Source organism: Cryptosporidium hominis (assembly GCF_000006425.1).
Source record: "Cryptosporidium hominis TU502 chromosome 3 CHRO013099, whole genome shotgun sequence".
In the NCBI taxonomy this organism is placed as follows: Eukaryota; Apicomplexa; class Conoidasida; order Eucoccidiorida; family Cryptosporidiidae; genus Cryptosporidium; species Cryptosporidium hominis.
In genome coordinates, this window is record NW_667390.1 from 1 (window position 1) to 23,006 (window position 23,006).

The 23,006-nt window shown below is 33.4% G+C and overlaps 10 protein-coding genes across 10 annotated transcripts; 4 read left to right on the plus strand and 6 right to left on the minus strand.

Annotated features, from left to right (window-relative positions):
- Positions 1 to 1,444: 1,444 nt before the first annotated feature.
- Chro.30267 (hypothetical protein) lies at positions 1,445 to 3,100 on the minus strand. The annotated part of the gene is made up of 1 exon (XM_662311.1): positions 1,445 to 3,100. The coding sequence occupies one exon, from the start codon at positions 3,098 to 3,100 to the stop codon at positions 1,445 to 1,447; it is 1,656 nt and encodes a 551-aa protein (XP_667403.1).
- Positions 3,101 to 3,343: 243 nt separating this feature from the next.
- On the plus strand, positions 3,344 to 4,993 carry Chro.30266 (Flj12787-prov protein). Its single annotated transcript, XM_662312.1, has 1 exon — positions 3,344 to 4,993. One exon carries the CDS (start codon positions 3,344 to 3,346, stop codon positions 4,991 to 4,993), a length of 1,650 nt encoding a protein of 549 aa, XP_667404.1.
- A 121-nt stretch (positions 4,994 to 5,114) lies between these two features.
- On the minus strand, positions 5,115 to 5,537 carry Chro.30265 (hypothetical protein). The annotated part of the gene is made up of 1 exon (XM_662313.1): positions 5,115 to 5,537. One exon carries the CDS (start codon positions 5,535 to 5,537, stop codon positions 5,115 to 5,117), a length of 423 nt encoding a protein of 140 aa, XP_667405.1.
- Positions 5,538 to 6,623: 1,086 nt separating this feature from the next.
- On the minus strand, positions 6,624 to 6,863 carry Chro.30264 (hypothetical protein). The annotated part of the gene is made up of 1 exon (XM_662314.1): positions 6,624 to 6,863. The coding sequence occupies one exon, from the start codon at positions 6,861 to 6,863 to the stop codon at positions 6,624 to 6,626; it is 240 nt and encodes a 79-aa protein (XP_667406.1).
- Positions 6,864 to 7,262: 399 nt separating this feature from the next.
- Chro.30263 (O1) lies at positions 7,263 to 7,901 on the plus strand. Its single annotated transcript, XM_662315.1, has 1 exon — positions 7,263 to 7,901. One exon carries the CDS (start codon positions 7,263 to 7,265, stop codon positions 7,899 to 7,901), a length of 639 nt encoding a protein of 212 aa, XP_667407.1.
- Positions 7,902 to 8,176: 275 nt separating this feature from the next.
- Positions 8,177 to 8,629, minus strand: Chro.30262 (ubiquitin-conjugating enzyme). Its single annotated transcript, XM_662316.1, has 1 exon — positions 8,177 to 8,629. The coding sequence occupies one exon, from the start codon at positions 8,627 to 8,629 to the stop codon at positions 8,177 to 8,179; it is 453 nt and encodes a 150-aa protein (XP_667408.1).
- Positions 8,630 to 8,833: 204 nt separating this feature from the next.
- On the minus strand, positions 8,834 to 10,255 carry Chro.30261 (replication protein A large subunit). Its single annotated transcript, XM_662317.1, has 1 exon — positions 8,834 to 10,255. One exon carries the CDS (start codon positions 10,253 to 10,255, stop codon positions 8,834 to 8,836), a length of 1,422 nt encoding a protein of 473 aa, XP_667409.1.
- Positions 10,256 to 10,850: 595 nt separating this feature from the next.
- On the plus strand, positions 10,851 to 11,606 carry Chro.30260 (proteasome subunit alpha type 3). Its single annotated transcript, XM_662318.1, has 1 exon — positions 10,851 to 11,606. One exon carries the CDS (start codon positions 10,851 to 10,853, stop codon positions 11,604 to 11,606), a length of 756 nt encoding a protein of 251 aa, XP_667410.1.
- Positions 11,607 to 11,821: 215 nt separating this feature from the next.
- Chro.30259 (hypothetical protein) lies at positions 11,822 to 12,976 on the plus strand. The annotated part of the gene is made up of 1 exon (XM_662319.1): positions 11,822 to 12,976. The coding sequence occupies one exon, from the start codon at positions 11,822 to 11,824 to the stop codon at positions 12,974 to 12,976; it is 1,155 nt and encodes a 384-aa protein (XP_667411.1).
- A 46-nt stretch (positions 12,977 to 13,022) lies between these two features.
- On the minus strand, positions 13,023 to 22,868 carry Chro.30258 (hypothetical protein). Its single annotated transcript, XM_662320.1, has 1 exon — positions 13,023 to 22,868. One exon carries the CDS (start codon positions 22,866 to 22,868, stop codon positions 13,023 to 13,025), a length of 9,846 nt encoding a protein of 3,281 aa, XP_667412.1.
- Positions 22,869 to 23,006: the final 138 nt, after the last annotated feature.

A 23,006-nucleotide genomic window follows, 5' to 3' on the forward strand; every position in this document is an offset into this window, starting at 1 on the left:
TGCGGACATTTTTAACGCAACTATTGGATTTTTTGAAAGGTACTTGAAAGAAATTATTGATGTTTGTACAAGAAAACATAAATATATATTGGTTATTGAAGATATAGATCAGTATTTGCTAGAGGAAAACAATACCCTTCTTTCATTCATGTTTTTTTTTGATATTATATCTCGTTCGAACAAATGGATGCATTCGGAAATAATGATTTTTGGTACATCTACAAGTAAAAATACTGTTTGCACCAAAATGTTTCAGGTATGTTATTTCTTGCGTGGATTTATCTGGTAATGATGATAAATCGGATGACGAGCATGAATTTGATATAATAGCGAGCTTATCGAAAGGTTTGCCAGTTATCTTGTATCAATTGCATTAGCCATATGGCTAGTGTTGATTACAATCGAGGCATTTGTCTGAGCTGTTGTTTAAATCCACCGATGTCTTTTAACTAAAATAACTTATATAGCCCTACAGATTCTTCATTCATTTGTCTCTTCCAGGCTGCGGCGAATGGAACTTAAAAGAAGTTGTTAATATGCTAAACTTTCACTTGAGGCCTCTATTGGCTAAATTCTCAAAGAAGGTGCCAATTAAAGTTTCCCCAGATAGGATTGATAGGCTAATCGAGGACGTTGCGTCTTACATCGAACAGAGATTCACACCGTCAGTTGCTAAGGGGATCGCAAATGACTTAGGTTTTCTTATTTTAAAGCTACTAATTGAATACTCTAACAATAGTATTCCGTCGAATCTAGAAAGTTGCTTCATTGATTTAGTCTACAGAAAAATATTGGATATTGCTAGTAGATATTGTAAATTCTAATTAAATTTTGTTCAATTTCGCAGCTTCATACGTTTTGTTGTACCCCCCCCCCCTCATCGCGCAATAGTTTCCCTTTTATCTGAGCTATGATGAATAAGATAAGATGCGTGATAACTGCATGTATTATAAACGGAATATTCTGAAGGGACTAATTTCTTCAATTAAATCCCTTTGTGAGGCCGAAACCAATCCCAGTACGTTTTACCATAAATTTATACACTAATTATCTTGGTTTTTAGACAATATTTCAGGTATAAACGCATTGAAGATTTACGTTTTGAAATTATCTCTGAGAAATGCAATAGCTACATATGAGATTGAAAGAATATCTAGTCTATTGAAAATAATGGATAAAAAAATCAGAATTATTAAATCCATAAAAGGCCTTACTTATCAATTAAAAAACTTCCTCCAGTATATAATTAATGATAAAAACGCCATTCAAAATGCCGAAAACCAAGATTTGATTTCTCTTTATAACTGGCTTAATCAATCAAAATTATTTAGCTAGGTATATATAAAGATAATTTTTGTATTCGAAATAAAATTTCGATCAACGATAATTTTGCTCAAAAATAATTGCTTGACTATTTTTAATGGTCAATTAAGTTAATTGAACATTATTCAACCTTGAAATACTCCTGTTCCACATCGCTTATTTTTCCACTATCTATATTGTTATTTAGTTCTTCCTCGCTATCAACTAGGTCATGAACTAATACAGCAGTTGTAGATGGAATGTACACCACGTTTAGCCTTCTAGTTAACGGGACTTCATGATACTCCAATCCTGATAACTGGTCGTTGATTACATTCGATGCTCGAATTCTTGGTGAGCAAATTTTGGAATTTTCTCCAAGGTTTGTATCTATAATTTTCGAGCTGTTGTTATGAGGTATTTCTTCTTTAAAGCCAATACTATCGCTTAAAGTGTATTTTGAATGATTTGTCTCACCAAAAAAATTACTTAGTAACTGATTTCTTTGAGTTAAAAGTTCATTTGATAATTCATCCGCAAGTGAACCTCGTTTATCTTTGTTTTGCGTCTCTACCGAGGAGCATAGTTCCACAGTTCTACTCCTAAAGCTTTCTTCAGGAGAATATCTATTCGAGCTCGTCTTCTGAAAGTTTTGCTCATAATTTCTAAAAGATGGGAAAGATGTCATTTGATGAATATTTCTATTTGTTAGATCAAAATCTTGGGAAATCTGTTCAGCGGATATCAGCAATTGCCTAGCAAGTAATTCGCTTGCACTTATTTCTTCAAACATCAATTTGTTCTTTTTTGACTCGGACAACTTAATCATTATATTTCCACCCTTACTTTTTATATTCGGCTCTATACAAATAAAACTTCTTGTATTAGCATGTAGCAAATTTAATACATTTGTTCGTAGATCATTGGTACAATCTCTAAAATCTTCAGTACATTTTTCCTTCTTCTTCCTGAAGTTGCAATAGAATATATTGTCATATGCATCCTCTTCTGATTCAAGATATACAAACAATCCGTCATCATTGCCAGCCAATGAATATCCTCTAAATTCTTTGAGTGGCCCTTTATATTTAATCGTAATGCCTTCCCATTTTTTTACATTTTTTTTGGGGCTTGGAGGTGCCCTAAGAAAAGACCAATAGCTTATAGTATTTAAGAACCCTTTTTTAATTACGGAAGACATTATGTTTGAAAACCCTTCCCAAAAATGAGGTATTTTTTTAATACTCCAGTAGGAAGGAGTCTTTGATAGTACAACTCTTGCAGATTGCCTGTCAAGAATTGGTTCTAAACCCAAAAAATACTCATCTTCTAGTAGCATAACTCTTAGTGCTATTTCTGATCTATCTCCAATTATATCGCTTACCGTCATCTTTAAATTTTTTACTATTTGTGGGTTCATAGAGATTGATCTAGTTGTTAATGCTTGACTACTAAGAAATGACGACTGCCTGGAAAAATCATCTATTTGAAAGGAGTTATTATTGTTATTTATTGAAATAGATCTTGTACTGATGCAAAGTGATCTCGAAAGCTGTTCATTTATTTCGCGAAGCCTTATATTCTCCTCCTCTATGCGTTTTAATTGTTCCAAAATCTGACTATCATCATCTTCCAAATAAATAGTGCCGCATGAATTTCCACATTCCAAGCTATGTTTTCCTCTATTACCGTTGGCTTTGCAACTATTGCTATTTTTATTTCCTGCCTCAAATTTATAGTTGATTTTATCCAAATCCAATTTAAAACTGGGTTTACTAACAAGTTTGGTAAATTCCATTTTGCTAGTCAACGATCATGATACTACTCTAGATATATAATATTTATAACAAAAATGGAAGTTACTACAATATTTTGAGACAATGTTTTGTAAGTTCATGCCATTTCTTTGATGATTATAATCGAACATGCAGTGTGAGATGTGTGAGTTTGAGCGCCAACATTTTTTTGTTAAGAGCGCCACAACCTCTTAAATGAAAGACAAAAAATGTAAAATTTGACATTGAAATTAAACTGTTATAAAATGGGTGATTATATTCCAATTGAAATCGAGCCAAAAAGAAGAGCCTTATATTCTGAAATCTTATCTAATAATCGGTATTTATATTCTAATAGTGGGAATGAAAATGAAACAATTAAAAATTTAGAATTTAGAATTTTTAATGGAGAAACATCTCTCTTTATTACTACAGGAAATAAACTAAAAACAGTAAGCCCCATAAAAATAAATGAGGAAAATTCAAGCAAGCTTACCTCATTTAACTCAAAGAATTTAATTACTGCAACTACTCTAAGAAAAGATGGTAGACTTTGTGGAATTTCAATGGAAAATAATGAATGTATCGCGCTAGATACTGAAACTATGACTGTTGTCCGCAGGTTTGAAAAGAGTAGTGAACAACTCTCGTCAATTGCGTTTTCATGTGACAAAAGCAAAATCATTTCTGGAACATTGACAGGTAAAGTCTCAATTTTAGAGGTTTCCTCTGGTGAAATTGTTTTCACAGCTCCTGCGCACAATGATATGATCAGATGTATATTACCACTTGAAAATAAATTGTTTAGTTATCCTAACCATGATTCAAGCATAATAAATACTTTAAATATTTATTTTGCAACTTGTAGCTATGACTTTAATATCAAAATTTGGTGTTTTTCAGAACTCAAACAAGCTGAAAACTATGCTGCAAGTAATGCTTCACCAAATAAATACCAACTAAAGGTTATGAAAACCTTGAAGCACAATTTTCCTGTAGAATGTATTGATATTATTAATGAAAATAAGTTAATTTCTTGTGGAGGTACTTGTATTAAAATTTGGGATCTGGAAAAAACTGAATTTGAATGTATTCACAGCATCGCGAACTTTGCTCGAACAATTACAACAATTTCCTCTAATGAGAATATATTTGCTGTTGGATGTTTGGACCATAATGTATGCATTTATGACTCTAAAACATTTGAATTTATTCGATCTTTTAATTATAATAAAGGAATAGTAAAAGTTGCAACATCAAATTGCTCATCGTATATTGCAATTGCTCTTGAAGATGGTAGTTGGAGTATAAGAAAAAAAGTTTCTTCAGAAATTAAAGAGACAACTAGGGATGTTGCTAATGAAGATATTAATAACTTAAGAAAGGGATATAGAACAGGTACGATAAGATATTATAAAAGAGGTAGAGCGGTTTCTGCGAATGCTATGGACATAGAGATTAAAAATTGCAAGAAGCGTCAAACAAAACTTGATAGGTTATTACGATCATATTCTTATAAAAAGGCATTAGAAATTGCTCTCAAAATGAGCTGGCCGCATTTTATTTCACTCTTGAAATTACTCTCATCAAGAGGAGCTCTGCATTTGATTGCAAGGGAGAATGAATACGAAAAAACTATTAAATTGCTAAAATATATTAGCAAGAATATGGGCAAGTGCGGCCCTTACCAATTTATATTGATTTCAGAATTAATTGAACACATTCTACATGAAAGTAACATTGTAAGACTATTAAATCAAAATAAGTCAGTAGAAAATAAAAATGAAATATTTGAATGTATTAAGAAAATATCTCAAAAGGTTAGCCTAGAGACGAAACAGCATGTACTACTGAAGGAATTCAAGATTGCAGTTGAGATAATTATTCAAAACTGCAAAAAGTGCTTGGTAAATTAGTGTTTACATATTAAATGTGCTACTTGAAATAGTAATATATTATAGCTTAATAGAAACTATACATTCAATGTTTTAAATTTATTTTTCTCTAATGATATTTTCACAAATCTATGCCTAGTAATTAACAACACACACCAAATACATGGCGTCTTCTTCGTGCTCTCGCTTGTTGTGCATCCATCTGAGTGCCATCTGGGAATGTTGCCGTGGCCTGCATCATAACAAATGCAGTTGGGCCTATTGAAGTATTATAAGGCGTAAGCCAGTACGCATAATCTACTGGCAACAAGCCGGTTGCCTGATACTGGTCAAATGGCCAAGATTCACCAATAGTCTCTTGCATTCTTGTGGCATTAACAACGTTAGCACCAATAAAGGAGTTGGCGAACATGTCCTGCAAATTAACATTTAATAGCTCAATGGCGGCATTGTTATCTACTGAAATTTCGTTTAGATTTTCTGTTGCATCCATCTTTTCTGTGGAGTTCTCTTGAACAACTCCACGCTCAGTACTTTGGTTGCTCAGGGCTTCCAATTCAGACATGACTATAATTATGTATTGCTATAAAGTTCAAAAAAATTAGCCAAGAGAAATGTTTCGTAGGAAAGAGGGAAAAAAAGATTTATCACATGCGACATCTATGTGTGTATTATTAGGCGGTGAGTTGCGCATTACATGATTAAGTCTATTCAGCCCTAAGGTGAAATCTCAAAGAAAATATTTTAAAAATAAAACTTTAATTTGACTCTTAGTTTTATGAAATACGTACAACTAGGCTGGTATCTACTACTAACATGGCGCTCTGGCATTCGCTTAAGTTGGGAAATCTAAGCTTAAATTGAGATAATCTTGCTGTACAAACAACATTCCTACTAATTAGTTCAGAATTCATTCTTTTTTATAGTTTTTTATTGTTTTGATTCCTGTTGAATATTTTTGCAAAGTAATATTTCAATGCTAAAATACGTGCACTTGCCGCGTATAAATCGAGACAACGCGCTAAAATAAACCGTCTCATAGGGATTTAATAAACGAAGTGTTTCAGAGCACTAACTTTAGTTTCAAGTAATTAAAAGAAAATGGGTAGAAGAACTAAGAAGGTAAGTTACATTTGAGCAGGAGGATGACGATCTTATGAGTAAAATTCTTAGTATCCCTCTATTGAACTAAATGTTCAACATTCAGAACCCATCTTTTACTCTTCGACCTCGACCCCTACCATTATGGATCCTTCGTATTTTCTCATTTCCTTTTTATTTTAGGTTGGTATTGTTGGTAAATTTGGCACTAGATATGGTGCTTCTTTACGTAAGCAAGTGAAGAAGACTGAGATCTTACAACGTGAGACATATGTTTGTCCATTCTGTGGAAAAACAGCGACAAAGAGAACTGCCTGTGGAATTTGGGAATGCAAGGGTTGCAGAAAGGTCTTGGCAGGAGGTGCATGGCAGCTAAGCACTGCGGCAGCAGTTACTGCTAGATCGACAATTGCACGTTTGAGGAAGCAGAGAGAAGAGGCAGAGTAATTGAATAACTACCGACGAGTTAGATTGCATCTAGTCCTTAGTAATATCCGGGTTTCTCTGTTGCTAAATTAGATACTTTTAATGATGTAGAGAGAGCCTATGTTTAACTATTGATATTGAATATCGACTCTAATGTGTCGCTGATTGTCTTCTTGCCCAATGGATCGATAGGTTTCTCCGTCCCTAGAATATCGCTTACTTCGATCTTGTCATCCATATTCATTAGTAGATCAAGGCTCAAGTGAGAGCTTGGAATTCCTGGATGTCTTTGAACCTTCGAAACTAAATCTTGTTCCATTCTTGATTTTGCAGCTGAGTGATAACCTTGTATAGCACTAAGCATATTCAACTCATTTTCTAATGTCCGAATGAACCCCTAAGAGGAATGGCATTATTCAATATTCGAAAAGTTATTGTTCCCAACTTACAGTCTCTTGAATCTGCTGTGGCAAGCATTTTGGTTTTGTACCAAGATCTCTTGGAGCAAATCCGTTTAATAGTGAATCATTTGGAAATTTTTCACAGTATCTCAGATCAAATCTTTTCTCCATTATCACGAAAAACTCAATTACAGTGTTATTTATTTTTGTAAAAAAATATTCCTCAAATAATTTCTGTGGGTTTCCATCTGTAATTACCGGCAATATTTTGAGGGTAAATATAAGTTTTTTGGAAACAAAAATTATCCGATAAAATTATTAGTGCATAACTTATTTATACATTTTTCCCACAATGGTCCAGTATGGAAAAGCTAAGCTCATGGTTACATGAACGCACTAAAAGGAGAAGAGATATGAGAAAAAAAATAAAAAACTTATGGAATGAAGAAGTATCCTTAAATGGAGAGCAAGATAAGGATATTTCAAGCGTAGAGAACATTATTGGGTATTTTAAAGATAAAAGAAGGCCTTCTTTCGAAAGAGACTTATCTTTAAGCGAGGATACTGCCTCAATGAGTCCAAATAGTGATGTTGGCTGTGATAATGAAGAAAAGATTGAAGATGATCATTTGTTCGGTCCAAGTCCATCTGATATTAAACAAACAGCAATCAACCAAAACCTAAATTATGGAGCAGCTCTTCTTTATGGCGAAGGTGAAGCTATGGCACAATTCGTCCAAGCAGGAAAAAGAATACCAAGAAGAGGTGAGGTTGGATTAACAGGAGAACAAATAGAATCGTTTGAGAAGGTAGGATATGTGATGAGTGGAAGTATGCACAAGAGAATGACAGCTGTAAGAATTAGAAAGGAGAACCAAGTTTATACGGCAGAAGAAAGGAGAAATATAGCTCTTCAAAACGAAAAACAAAGAATGTTAAAAGAGTCACAATTATTGGGAGAACTTCGTGAACTCATAAAAAGAGAAGAGAAAAAGCTTTAGATTGATTTTGTTCTATGAAAATAGTGTCGATTTATCACGGTGTCTATTTGCAAAATACCCGTGGCCATATAGGTTGAACTCTTATGTTAGGCCAACAGACAACTTTGAAAATTTTAACTTTCTAATATTGCATTTACTAAACTTGGTTTGTAAAAGTTTGATCAAAAGGTTTAATCGAACAAAACTAAATTCTAGAGATCCAAAATACTAGAAAAGTGTGGATGTTGAATGCATCTGTGCTAATTTGCCTTTTGTGTTGCCTTTTGTTAATAACTTTATGATCCTTTGGCATAAAGTCTATTCCATTCTCTGGCTGTTGACTCTGCGTCCAGTATATTATTTTTGAAATGATCTGCAACTACAGTGTCCAGAGGATCATTAGGTTCTGGAGAGCTTAGTAATGCTTGTATACTTAGCAATACTGTTCTAATTTGCAAGGCTGGACTCCATTTATCTTTCAAAATATCTAGACAAATTCTTCCAAGTTTGTCAATATTTGGATGGTAAATTTTTGTTAGAAACCTAACTTTTGGGGGTTCCATAGGGTAATGCTCTGGGAGAAAAAGTTCAAGCTTGTAGCTTCCACCTTCATAAGGTGTGCCCTCAGGGCCCATCATCATAATTTTGAAATATCTATAATTGTCTTCATCAGGTTCTGCATTTATTCCAGGCGACGGATCATTTGCGAGATTCATAGTTTCTTTTTGTATTCTTTTTGAAATTGACATGATTCCCAAAACTTTAAATTATTTCGTGCGTGCTAAAGTAGATATTGATCTCAATGTAACATAATCCAATTGAAAGCAATAATACGCGCCAACACGCGACAATTTATTCAAAAAGATAGTTTCTAGCAGCTGTGTAGGAATTAAACTAACATTCAAGTAATTATAGCTATCCTATTGGAATTCTATGGAATATTTTCTAATTAACTAGCCAACCGAAATTCTTTTGTTTGTGTTAACGTTATCTTCAAATAAATATCTCTTGTTAGTTTTACCTAATATTGATTGGCTGATCGATTCTAGCATTAAATAGGAAATTTGATTAAGATCAATTGGCTCGGCTGATTGAATTATTGCCCTAGTTTTTTTCTGGTTATTGTACTCTTCAGCCTTCAATTGAATTTTGAGATTGTAATGCCTCCACATACATTGCAGATTAAGGATGAAGTTTAACTTTTTGTCGTTATTTTGTTCCATCTCTTTGCAGGCTGAAGCACTCAATTCTTTAATAAATGTTGAGCCAATTTCATGAAAACATTGAACGGTTAAAGAACATGTATGGTCTTCAATTGTAACAGGAAATAGGAACTTAGTCTCAGGAACTACAGATTCGTCACACTTCTCGCAATAAGAAGTAGAAAAGAGAACTTTCTTTTTACATATTGGGCATGCATCGTATGTCAAAGAACCGCCTTTATCTCCAGAAACTTGTTGATTTACGTTTATTGAGCCAATCTTCGAAATTCTTGCAATTACCTGAAACGACTGAGTTGACGAAAACTCGTTATCTTCCATCCGATTCCTAATATCTTTGAGAGTCCTTCCAGAGTATAATTTATCGTTAACTCTGAAATTATTTGGTGATTCATTCGAGGATATATTGCTTATTGATTCAAACTTTATAGAACTTCCAATACTATCATACCAGTCTCTCAACTCTTCCATTTTCCCATCATCTATGGAAAACTCCATATTGCTTCTCCCATTTAATGTAGATCCTTGTCTACCCTGATATTCCCTTATCTGTATGCTCTTCAATGCAACCACTGGATTCCCCAAAAATTTTTCATCACTAACTTCCGCTAATTCTCCCCATAATGTGATGTTTATAAGAAAGCCTGTTTTATCTACTACTGAAATTGTCCTTCTGGAAACCTCATCATTGTTTTTTCTTGAAATCACTTTTGTGGAAGGGCTGAAATGTCTGACTATTCCGATCAGATCAACAATTGAAGGAACTGGTATTTCTCTAATATCCTTCACAGTTGAAAAAACATATTTTGGTGCCTTGCCAATTGAATCATCATCGTTCTCAACTTTTCTAACAAAACATCTATCAGAAAAGTTAATCTCATACGGATTTGAAGTGTCATTAAACTTAGTATTCGAAACAACAACATCGTTTCCTGTGCATTTTAAAATATATACTGAGCCATGTTGTAAAATATTATGATACTCCTCTGCCTTTTGACGCCAAAACTTAACTCTAATAACATCATTATCTTTGTCTATTATGTCAAGATGAAAAAACCGTAACCCACTCTTTAAAATCTGGAGTGAACTTTTCTGAATGATACGGCCCTTAATTGAAATAGTTTGCCTGTTCACATTTACTTCTCTGATTGGCATAAAGCAGCTAATTGAAAGTTTAAATAGATAAAATCATTAATTTAGATATTATTAGTCGACTTACTCTGACATATTTATTTCTTTAATAACAATTTTTCTTGAATTATTGATTAAATAAAAGCTAATCAGATTATGAGGGGAAGCAAGCCAACTTTCATGCCCCACAATCTTAATGAACTCAAATACATGAAGTAATACTCCAGTCAAAATTATGCAATATAAATATTTATTATATATATATAGTGTAATCAACTATTAATATTAGAATTCGAAATATTTTAGTTTATAAATTCGCATCACTAAAAAAGTTTTGCGAAATATTAATCAAAACGATTTGAATTAAATCTATTCAAAAATATGAGTAATACTATTCTAATTTATCAATTTCGTTAATTTATAAGTCATACTTGTTGCCAAATTAGAAGCAATTACGAGGGGATAGTGAACAATCATATTCAAGCTAACACTACCCGCTACTTAGTTGCTTTGAATCATTGTGGGGATAGTTTTTAAACTCTGATAAAATTCTCGTAACTTTATCGAAATAATATTTACGAAAAGAAATTGATTTTGCTATTGAATTGTGTTGTCAAGTATGACTAGTGTAGGATCTGGATATGACTCATCAGTTTCTACCTTCTCTCCTGATGGCCGTGTCTTCCAAGTCGAATATGCAAACAAAGCTGTTGACAATAGTGGAACAACTATTGCAATGATTTACAACTCTGGTATTGTTTTTGCTGTAGACAAATATGTTGCTAGCAAAATGATGGTAGCAGGTACTAACAGAAGAGTTTTTGCGATAGATAATCAGATTGGTTGTTGTGTTGCGGGATTTGTTACGGATTCGAACAAGATCATTTCAATAGCACGTTCAGAGTCGTTAAACTATCAAAAAATCTATGGGAATTCTATACCAATACGCGTGTTAGCAGAGAGAATTGCAATGTATATGCATAACTTTACTCTTTATGGTTCTGTTCGACCGTTCGGTTGTTCAATACTTCTGGGGGGACTTGATCAGGATAGAGGTGTTGAGCTCTATTGTATTCATCCATCCGGCTCATGCTATAAATACTGCGCAATGGCAGTTGGTAAAGGTAGACAGTTTGCAAGAACTGACCTAGAAAAGCTAATAGAGAAAAATTTATCCGAGGAAGACGCGTTATACGAGGCTGCAAGAGTGATAATACAATCTAGAGAGGAAGGAGCATCAAAAAACCTTGAACTGGAAATGGCCTTTATTGGCCCTGGATCAGATTTCCAATTTTCTATAATTCCTGAAAAACAAATAAATTTGCTCAACGAGCGTGTCGAGAAATACATAGATGACCTTGCAAGCGCCGAGTAGGATTTATTATGAAAAAGATCGGTTATCGCACGCATAATATTTTTAATAGCTTAAAATTGTATTTATTTTAGATTGCTATACTTGCTGTGATCAATTACTTTTTATTGAACTTAACTTCCCACTAGGTTTTTTTCTGTGGCACTTTGATTTTAAGTGTGCAAATAACAGCTCAAGTGCGTTGCATGCCCGCCATCGAAGATTTGTAAATAAATAAAATGAAAGTGAATATTCTCTATAGCGTAACAGGAGAGCTCATCTCCGTTGAAATCCATGAAGAAACTACTGTTGAAGTTTTAAAATCGCTTATTGAAATTGAACTTAACTTAGATAGTTTTAAGAATTACGAGCTCTCAATTGAAGGTAAAATTTTGCAAAATGATGGATTCGTATTATCTGATATTGTAAATGAAGGTTCAATATTTGTATTATCAGAAAAAACCAATAAAAATACCTTTGAAAATTCTAATTTTTCTTTGAATGACCAGGAAAATCTGATTCAATTGCTTTCAAAAGAGCTTTTCACAAAAATTAAAGAAGATCAATCATTAAAATCAGTATACTACTCAAAATCAAGTAAATATAGAGATTCAATTGATAAAGATGATATTAAAAGTTTTACAGAACTAATAAAAAATGACTACTTTTCCGGAAATCTGAACTCTATTCCTTCTAGTTCAAATTCAAGCTCAAATTTGTATAATTTGGACCCTTTAAGCCCAGAATATCAAAGGTTAATTGAAGAGCAGGTAAGAAAACAAAATGTTGAAGAAAATTTAATTTTGGCGCAAGACCATTTACCAGAAAGTTTTACGCAAGTTCACATGCTATATATAAATGCAGAAGTTAATGGAATCTCAATTAAAGCGTTTGTTGATAGTGGTGCGCAGACAACAATTATGTCTAAAAAATGTGCAGAAAAGTGCAACCTCGTGAGGTTAATAGACTATAGGTTTAGTGGAATTGCACAAGGTGTGGGCACAAGTAAAATTGTTGGCAAAATACACGTTGCTCAAATGAAAATTGGAAATTCCTTCTTTCCATTCTCAATAACAGTACTTGAAGAAAGTCATGTGGATTTCCTATTTGGATTAGATTTACTTAAAAGGTATCAATGTTGTATTGACTTACATCAAAATGCACTAATTATTGGAGATGAAAAGGTACAATTCTTATCTGAATCCGAAATAAATAGTGAAATTAGTCGAATAGATCCAAATAATGAATATGATCAATGCTTTGAACAAGGGAAAAAACTTCAACTTTTATCACTAGGGTTTTCTGAAAGCCAGGTAATTAATGCATTAAGAGCTACAAATGGAAATACTGAATTAGCTGCGTCGTTATTATTTTCAAATGAAACTTTTGAATAAATAATCTTAAAACAGAAATCTAACTAGTTCGAACATCATTTCTAATTTAAAATCTACTGTCTATACTTGTGAAACAGAAATCTTGTAACTGTACGCTTATCTTTTCATTGTGTATCTCTCCAAAATCTTTGAGATAAATTAGCCTATTCTTATCAATGCTGGGTTCATTGATAGCAAATCTATGCTTCATTTCCTCAAGGATGTCTAACAAATATATCTCTGAATTTTCTTCTTCGCTAACATCTAAATTCGTATATTTTGATTTTAAAGATTTTACCATTGACAACTTCCCTTGAATGGTCGAATTATCTGGTTTATTATCAACAACAATGACTTTGGAGTTCTCAAAAATCTGTAAAATTTCTTTTACAAAAGGCAAATGAAAAGGAGAACTAAAAATAATCGGATATTCGGTATTGTAATTATTCTTTATTAGAGTTTGAATAATATAATTTTTAAACGATGAATATGCTTCCATTACCTCTGAACAACCTGTAATTTTATTTTTGTATTCTTCAAAACACTCTTTTCCATATATCAATGGTAAGGTAAACGGAGCAAACATAAACATTTCTAACAAAATGGAGTCGTCTGTCAATATTTCATCCAAATCCATAGCTTCGAATCTTTTTAACGGTAAAATAGATGTTGCGATTTTTAGTTGTTCTAAAATAAGTCTTCTTGAATTCTTCGTTGGAAGATAAGGGCAAGTAATGTCAACAAATTTTAATTCATTATAATTATTTAGTAATTTTCTGATTATTCTTCTCAACTCCAATATTTCTTCAAACGATGTTCCCGTAATAAAGTAGCAATCCATCATCTTAAACTTTTCTAAAATTGAATCATTTAGGGACTCTTGAAGAATATATTGATTTACTATAGATTGCTTCAGAAGTATGTAGTAAGAATATTTAGCACAGAAATTGAGTGAAACTTTTTTTAATGAATCGTAAATTGAATCTGCATTTTTTTGCATTTTTCTGCAAATAAAATCATACTTATTCTGGTTGAAATTAACATTTCTTAAACTCAATTCTGCTTTAATTTCATTTAAAGCATCGCTGTAACATTTAATTGGAGTGAAGGAGATTGAAGAAGAGTTTGATGGGAAATAACCTCTTTTTGCGCAGTATAAAAATGAGTTTTGAAAAGTAGTTTCCAACGGTGGCCATGAAATTTCAGGCATATCTTCAGAAACATTCGATGTATCTACTGGAAAAGGTTGAGTTCTTTCAGTGTTATCAAACCAATAGTGCCTCCAGTATTGCATTAATGGTACAAATTTGAAAATTGGGCTTTCTGGTCCTCTACTTTTAATTGCACTGAAGAATTCATCAATAGCAACGCCTTTATAATTTCCTAGCCCTAATTGAGATGCCCAAGCTTCAACATGTTTTTTTCCTAAAATTCTTGTGTCTAATAAGTTATATCTCCAATGCTTCCTTTCTTTCTTTTTTGATGCAGATATTATTATTTCACATATTGTGTTAACAGGTGTCAATGGCGCAGTTGATGAACCAATAGGGAACATACCCTCCAAAATTGAAGCGATCAATAAAGCTGTTGCATAATCAGTTTTGTTTGTATAACCTGTATCTGATGCAATATATGTATTTGGCAGTCTGTAAATTGAAAGTGGAAGTCCTTGTTGATGAGCAGTTTCTAATATTTGTTCAGCCGCCCACTTACTCCAAGGATACCCTTGTCTTGTAGGAGGAAACACTCTGCTCATTTCTCTCGTAGATGGTCCTTCTGTTTCCTTAACAACTGCATTTTCAAACTCCCTGGTAAATACCGCAAAAAATGCTGGAAACTGTCCAAGTGTAGAAGAGAAATGCAAGTGCTTAAGCTTGATAGTTGTACAAAAATTTATTATACCAACAAGTGAAAGAGTGTTTGCTTTTCTTAATCTCTTGTAATTACTTAATAGATTAACATCACCTCCAATATGATAAACAACGTCGATTTCTTTACATAATTCATAATATCTCTCTTCTGAAAGTCCTAAATACTCCTCTTCGAAGTTTCCACATTCGACAATAATCCTAGAAGCATAGGTTGGATTCCACACTTCTGCCTCTTCACAAACATTAATTATTCTTTCTAAGCCTTTTTCAGGGCTGCTTGCTCTTACAAGACAAACAATCTGCATATTCTTAAACTCTTCAATTAGTTTCACGAGCAATATTCTACCAACAAATCCTGTTACACCTGTCAAAAGTGCGGTTTTGAACTCTGATGGGTCAGTTGTTGTTAATATCCCATCCAAATTTAATTTCATGGAATTTCTGATCTCCTCTACATCCGCAATAGGATCAAATATTAACTCCTGTTCAAGTTTTTTGTTATTGCTATCATTTTGCTTCTTACTATTTTCCTCTTCAGAAGAAATTAATTCATTCCAAGAAACATATAATAGATCATAGTCCTGATTATTTTCAACTCCCAACTCTTCTAATGCACTAATAATATCAGTCTCAGTAATTAAATTGCTGATTGTTTGGTATTTTTTTTCAAAAGCTTCAGCATATAAAATATACCTTTCTGACTGTTTGAGTGAAGATAGAAGCCACTGCTCAATTGTAATCTTTCCTTGTTCGTTTGAAGCCTGGGAATGTTTTTTAGAATCTGATTTTGTAGAGTTTCCTGAATTTTGATCCCTTACATACATAGAAATCGCATATATTGTAGGGTTTTCAAAAACAAGTGTTTGCGGCAATTTAACTCCTGTCATTTCAAGTACTGAATTTCTAAATTCAACAGCTCCCAATGAATCCAATCCTAAGTCTAACAAAACAGTATCTGGGCTTGGTAATGTCGGAGAACTAGCACACTGTTGAGCAACTTGAGCAATGACAACAACCAATTCCTCGTCAGACAGCTTGCTTATGTCAACACGACCTTGTGATCTACCCTGAGAACTGTAATCGACTTCACTTAAAAATGTTGGTATCGTATTGTAACGGCGCATAAACGTATCCCATTTCAGTGACTGACAACCAATAACAGGGCTACTTTTTGATACAAAGCATAGAATGTCGTTCAAAACACGAATACCCAATTCATTGGATATACCATACATTCCAACCTTCTCTAAATGTTGTTTAAGATTTGCTGCCATTCCTTGTTCAATCCAGGGACCCCATTGTATACTAGTTCCGCACATTCCCTTATTTCTTCTATATTCAACCAATGAATCTAAACAAGAATTCGCTGCAGAGTAGTTTGTTTGACCAAAATTACCCAGTAATGATGCAACTGAAGAAAACATCACAAAGTGTTTCAAATTTTTATTCAATTCAAACTTCTCACAACATTCATGTAGATTCCATGCTCCATATACCTTGGGTGCATATACTGACTCCATCATTTCCATTGTTTGAGAAGCAATTGCTCCATCCATCAGAATACCCGCAGCATGAAATATTCCATGTATTTGGTTCGTTTCTCCAAATTTAACTAGAATCTCCCTAAATGCATTCTCTACTTGCGACAATATCGAAACATCACATTTTATGCATTCTATTTGAATAATATCTGTATTCAAATAATCCTTTATTTCTGGGATATCTCTTAAAGAATCATTATTAGCACTTCTTGATAAAATTGCAATCTTTCTAACTCCTTCTTCTAACATCCACTTTATAATAATCCTTCCAATTCCTCCTAATCCTCCAGTAATCACATGAATGCCATATTCACTGTTGTATCTATCTTCTTTTTCAGAACCAACGTTGTTTAATTTATGATTTTCCATATCCAATTCTAAATACTTGAAAGGAGTTGGAATTTTAATGATAACCTTTCCTATATGTTGCGCTCTTTGCATATATCTGAATGCATCTATTCCATTCTCATCTGAACCTCTCATATCAAACACTTTCAGTGGTAATGATTCGATTATTCCTTCTTCTACCAAATTTTTTATTCTTTTTAGCATTCCCCCGAACCAAGCAGGATCTTCCTCCATCATTACATCAACAGCAACGCATTTATACTTAATATCAGGCCTCTTTTCTTTCATCTCTTCTTCTGTCCATATTCCTCTTTTTCCTAGTTCGACAAAACAACCACCTTTTTTCAATAAATTCAAGGAATTTGGAATAAAGTCTTCGATCAATGAATTGATTACAATATCAACTTTTCCCTCTAAATCTTTCATGTCTTCCTTAAATTTATCAGCATTTCTTGAGCTACTTACCCTCTCAACACCATTAGAAAGTGCATATTCAACTTTAGATTCGCTTCCAGCTGTGCCATATACTTTAGCACCAATTGCTTTACAATATTGAACAACCATTAATCCTACACCACCAGTAACTGCATGAACTAGAACAATATCTCCTTTTTTGATGTTCGCAATATCTCTAAGAGAATATTCAACTGTAGTTGCAACAACTGGTAACGCAGCAGCTTGTTCGAAGGTAAATCCATTTGGAATTTTGCATAATAAATTTGAATCAGTGGTAACATAAGTTTTTAAGCATCCAGGAGCAATTCCAAATACATTGTCACCAACTTTAATATGCTTAACACCTTCACCAACAGCGACAACAGTACCAGAACAATCACCGCCGGGAGGTCCAGGGTCACCGGGATACAAACCCATAACATTTAATACGTCTCTAAAGTTAAGTCCAATTGACCTTACTCTAATTTCAACAGTATTTGCAGGTGGATTTACTCTTTCAGATTGTCCTTGTGGCTTGAATTTAAGGTTTCCAATTGCTCCCCTAGATGACATTGTTAATTTAATTGCACCAAAAACAGGGAAATTAATACTTTCTAATCTGGGGGCATAAATTCCACTTTCAGATATAGTTAAATCTCTTTCCAAAGTAATTTCCTCTTCAATCTTTCCTTCATATATTGAGGCTATGTAACTTATTGTCCTCATAAGAGTTTCTGGGTCGTTTACCAAACTCGAATTGCACTCAATATGAGAAATATTTATTGATTTTCCTATGACATTTTCAAGTTCGACTCTAGCTGTTTTTACAAAACCTTTAATTCCTGAATGTCTAGGAATATTCCCATTTTCTTTGCAATCATTAAATGAAGTTAAACAAACAAATGGTGCAGTTGTAATAGATACAGAAATAGTTGAAATTACCTGCGATATTTTTAAAATATCGCCCATAACTTGCTTACTTGAGAGATTATCCATTAAACCACCTAAATAAAACATAGCAGACCAGTTTTCTTCTTGTATTTTCTGATCAATCAGGTCAATCGTTAGATCTTCTTCTAAACAAATAAATGTGGTTGAAATCTTTTTGTATTTATTATCTATTTTACTACAAATCAATTCCTTAATTACAGTTGGTATTCCAAAGATAAGAATCTTTTGAATTTGGTTGTCATGATCAGAGTCTTCACTCTTGAACTCTTTATCTTGATCTTCTTTATTTTCTTGTTCAAATGTACTGTTATTTTCAATACAATGAGTTCTATCTACTATCTTTTTATTATAAGTTCTCCATAAAAACTGGTTTGGAATTCTGACTTCTTGGGACAGTAATGATGCTGCGTTCGAAAATCCTTTTAAAATTAAATCTTGGAAATGCGCTGCCAAAATATTTGTTTTACTATCCCACAAAGTTACATCAATAAATGCTATATTTCCTTTTTTTTCAAATCGATTTAATTTCACTAGACCCCAAACATCAGAATTATGTTGTATTCTTCCATAAAAACATTTAGTGAATCCAATTGGAGCCATTGCAACATGGCCTCTCTTATTTTTTGTCGCATTTTTGCCCTCCAATAACTCATCGGAAGCAAACAAAACTGAGGATGCTTGAAATACTGAATCAAGCATTCCAGGGTGAATCCTAAGCTCAGTTAGGTCAAAATCACTTATTGGCCTCTTAACATAGCAGAATACCTCATTTATCTGATTGTTTCCTGGACTCTTGATTTTTTTTTCATCGTTGCTATTATCAATTTTTACTTTTACAGTTTTAAGGCATTGATAATTTTTTTGATATTGTAGACCAATTTCATTCATCATTTCGTAAATATTGTCTATGGGGACTTCTATTGTATCTTTTGCTGAATACTTTTCTAAATAATCCACTAAATTTGGGAAACATTGTTTATCTACTTCATCCTTGCTAAGTATTCTAGAGTTTGAAATAGATGCATGATGATAAATTCTACTATTACTAAATACTGTATCATTGGCAATTATTTGTGGTCCATAAAATTCCTCTTCATATTCAAATGCTTCGGAAATGCATTTTTTCCTTATTTGAATTGCTCCACTTTTTGCAACAAAGACCTCCATTTCAGATGTAGTTTCATCTTGATTTGATACTAATGGCTTTTCAATATCCATTGAATCCATTTCGACGTATTTAGATGGGAACTTTTCAGACCTTTGTAATTTAAATGCTGCGCATGCAGATGCCTCAATCAATGCTGCTGCGGGAATAATATTTGTATCAAAAATAACATGATCTTCTACAATGTTTTTAAATACTTTAGATTTTAGCATATCAGTGGAATAAGCAAGATAATTTTCATCTGAAATTGATGAATAAAACTTTCCCAATAAGGGGTGAACAGATGTCAAATCTGCCCAATGGAACCTAGAGTGGTTCCATTTATGAACGCAAACGCTTTCTGAAATATATTTTATATATTCCTGAGCAGCTTTTAGTGCATCATTGAAATCAATTGTATTTGATTTTGAATTATCAATTGTTGGAATCCATGTCAATTCATTATTTGAAATATTTTCATTTGAGTTTTGTACTAATTGAATGCCACCTACTGCCTGTTTACCCATCGAGGTAAGAACAGACTTCGGGCCAATTTCGATAATTGCTATGTTTTCTTCATCTGTAGAAATTGCAGTCTCAAGTGCATCATAGTATCTAACAGAATGTATAATATGTTGTGCCCAATATTTATTTTCTATTAACAATTTAGATTCAATATTACCTGTTACGGAAGAAAAGAATGTTAATTTTGGCTCGAAAAATTGAATATTTTCTATTACTTTTTCAAACTTTTCTTCAGCAGAGCTAACCAAAGGAGAATGAAATGCATGAGAAACATCAAGTTGTTTATATCTGTCTTCCATACCCAAATTATTCAAGACCTCCATTACTGAACTCCTGCTTCCTGATATTGTTACGCTCTTTGGACCATTTATTGCAGCAACTGCTGCAGAATCTTTCAAGTTCAATTTATTAATGGAATCTAATACTTGATCTTCTGAAACCCTGCACGCAACCATTATTCCATCATTCTGAGGAAGAGATGCCATAATTTCTGCTCTCCTTGCAACTAGAGTGATGGCATCTTTGAGGCATAAGATCCCACTAGTAACTGCTGCTGCAAATTCTCCAAGGCTATGACCCATTACTGCAGATGGAACTATACCCTTTGATTCCCACAGTTTAGTTAATGAATATTCAATTGAAAATATTGCTGGTTGAGAAATTGATGTATGATTTATCAACTTCTCACTCTCCATAGTTTTTTCACAATATATTGTTGAAATCAATGATCTGCCCAATATTGGATATAAAAGTTCATTGCATTTATCCATTTCATTTCTAAAAACTTCTTCCGTATCATACAGTTCCTTGCACATATTAATATATTGGCATCCTTGGCCAGTATACGCAAATATCAAATATGGATAATTTTTATTTTGGTTACTTTCAGTATTCAATTCGCTGGCAGAGGCAGATTCCAAAATTACATGGGAATTACATCCTCCAAACCCAAATGAGCTCACACCACCAACTAATTTTGATTTATTCGAAATAATAGGTTTTAACTCAGTTGGGAATTCAACGTCGAAGTTCTCAGTATCAATATGAGGATTAAGTTTTTGGAAATGTAATATTTTTGGTGCAATACGATTTTTCAACACCAAGATTAACTTTAGTAGTCCTGAAACACCTGCTGCACCCTCAAGATGACCAATATTTGTTTTCAGAGCTCCAAGAATAAGAGGTTGACTTCTCTTAATATCCTTTTTGTTTCCAAAAACCGTCTTTAAGGCACCAAACTCTATAGGATCTCCAAGAGGAGTTCCTGTTCCATGAGATTCTAGGTAATCAATATCATTAGGAGTTAGTCTAGCATTTCTTAGGGCATTTTGAATAACTTCTGTTTGTGAAGGACCATTTGGAGCCGTGAGGCTTGCAGATCTCCCATTATGATTTGTTGCAGATCCCAGCACATATGCAATTGGCCTAATTTTTTTTCCACCTATTTCTGATCTTTTAGTTAATAAAATTGCGCCGCAGCCCTCTCCTCTAACATATCCATTTGCAGAGGCGTCAAATGTTTTGCATCTACAATCAGGAGAAAGCATTCTTGCACGGCAAAATGCTACAAATAAATGCGGGCTTAGCATTAAGTTTACCCCTCCAACTAATGCAGTATGGCAAGAGCCTTCTTTCAACGACTTTAGAGCTGCATCCATCGCAACAAGAGACGAAGAGCATGCAGTGTCTATGGTCTGCGAAGGCCCCCTAAATCCAAATGAATATGATACTCTATTAGAAACAAGAGAGCTTGCACCACCAGAACCAGTATAAGAAGTGAAGTTTTCAAAGCCAAACTTTGCTTGAAGGAAGTGCCAATCCGTATTGCAACAGCCAATAAAAACTCCCATTAATACAGGATCATCACTTGTTTTTGCTGTTTTTTTGATGCTAGTTAGCGAACGTTTTGTAATTCCAGAATTATACATTGCTTCATATGCTACCTCAAGCATATATTTTTGTTGAGGGTCAACATTTGTAGCCTCAGTTGATGAAAGACCAAAGAAAGTATTATCAAATAGATCAATGTCAGTTATGAATGCGCCTTGGTTTACATATGACTTGCTTCTATTATCTGGATCTGGGTCATAATATAAATCAAATGGCCATCTATCTAATGGAATTTCTGTAATGCAATCCTTACTTTTAAGCAAAACAATTTCATAAAGATCGTTAAATGACTTTACTCTACCGGGAAGCCTACAAGAAACACCAATTATTGCGACTGAATACTCTCTTTCTGAGATACTCATTCCTAGGTCAGAAAATGCGTCTCGGGTTTCTGAAACATATAAAGAGTCCGTCAAATGCTGAATAATTGATCTCAATGTTGGGTAATCAAACAATGCTGTCGAAGATATCTTAATTCCAAATCTTGAAATTAATGCATTCCTCAACTCAATTGCCGACAAAGAATCCATCCCAAGTTCTGAAAATGGCGTGTCCAAGTCAAGAGTTGACGATTGTATTCCAATAATCTGTTCTACTATATTATGCACCGAGTCTTTAACATACGAGTACACTTCCTCTTTACTCATCCCCCTGAAATCCATTCCTATATTCTTTACTTCTCCAGTAGACATTGATGCAACCACATCTTTGAAGAATGATGGATATTTTGAGTTATAATATAATTGACGCATATATACATTCCAATTAAATGATTGGCAAGTGATTACTGGGTATTTCCCTAATGAGTTCTTATCTACATCTGTGCTTTGATATAAGATCACGTCATTAATCACTCTTATACCCATTTCATTGGATATTCCATGCATTCCAACCTTCTCTAAATGTTGTTTTATATTCATTGCCATTCCTTGTTCAATCCAGGGACCCCATTGTATACTAGTTCCGCACATTCCCTTATTTCTTCTATATTCAACCAATGAATCTAAACAAGAATTCGCTGCAGAGTAGTTTGTTTGACCAAAATTACCCAGTAATGATGCAACTGAAGAAAACATCACAAAGTGTTTCAAATTTTTATTCAATTCAAACTTCTCACAACATTCATGTAGATTCCATGCTCCATATACCTTGGGTGCATATACTGACTCCATCATTTCCATTGTTTGAGAAGCAATTGCTCCATCCATCAGAATACCCGCAGCATGAAATATTCCATGTATTTGGTTCGTTTCTCCAAATTTAACTAGAATCTCCCTAAATGCATTCTCTACTTGCGACAATATCGAAACATCACATTTTATGCATTCTATTTGAATAATATCTGT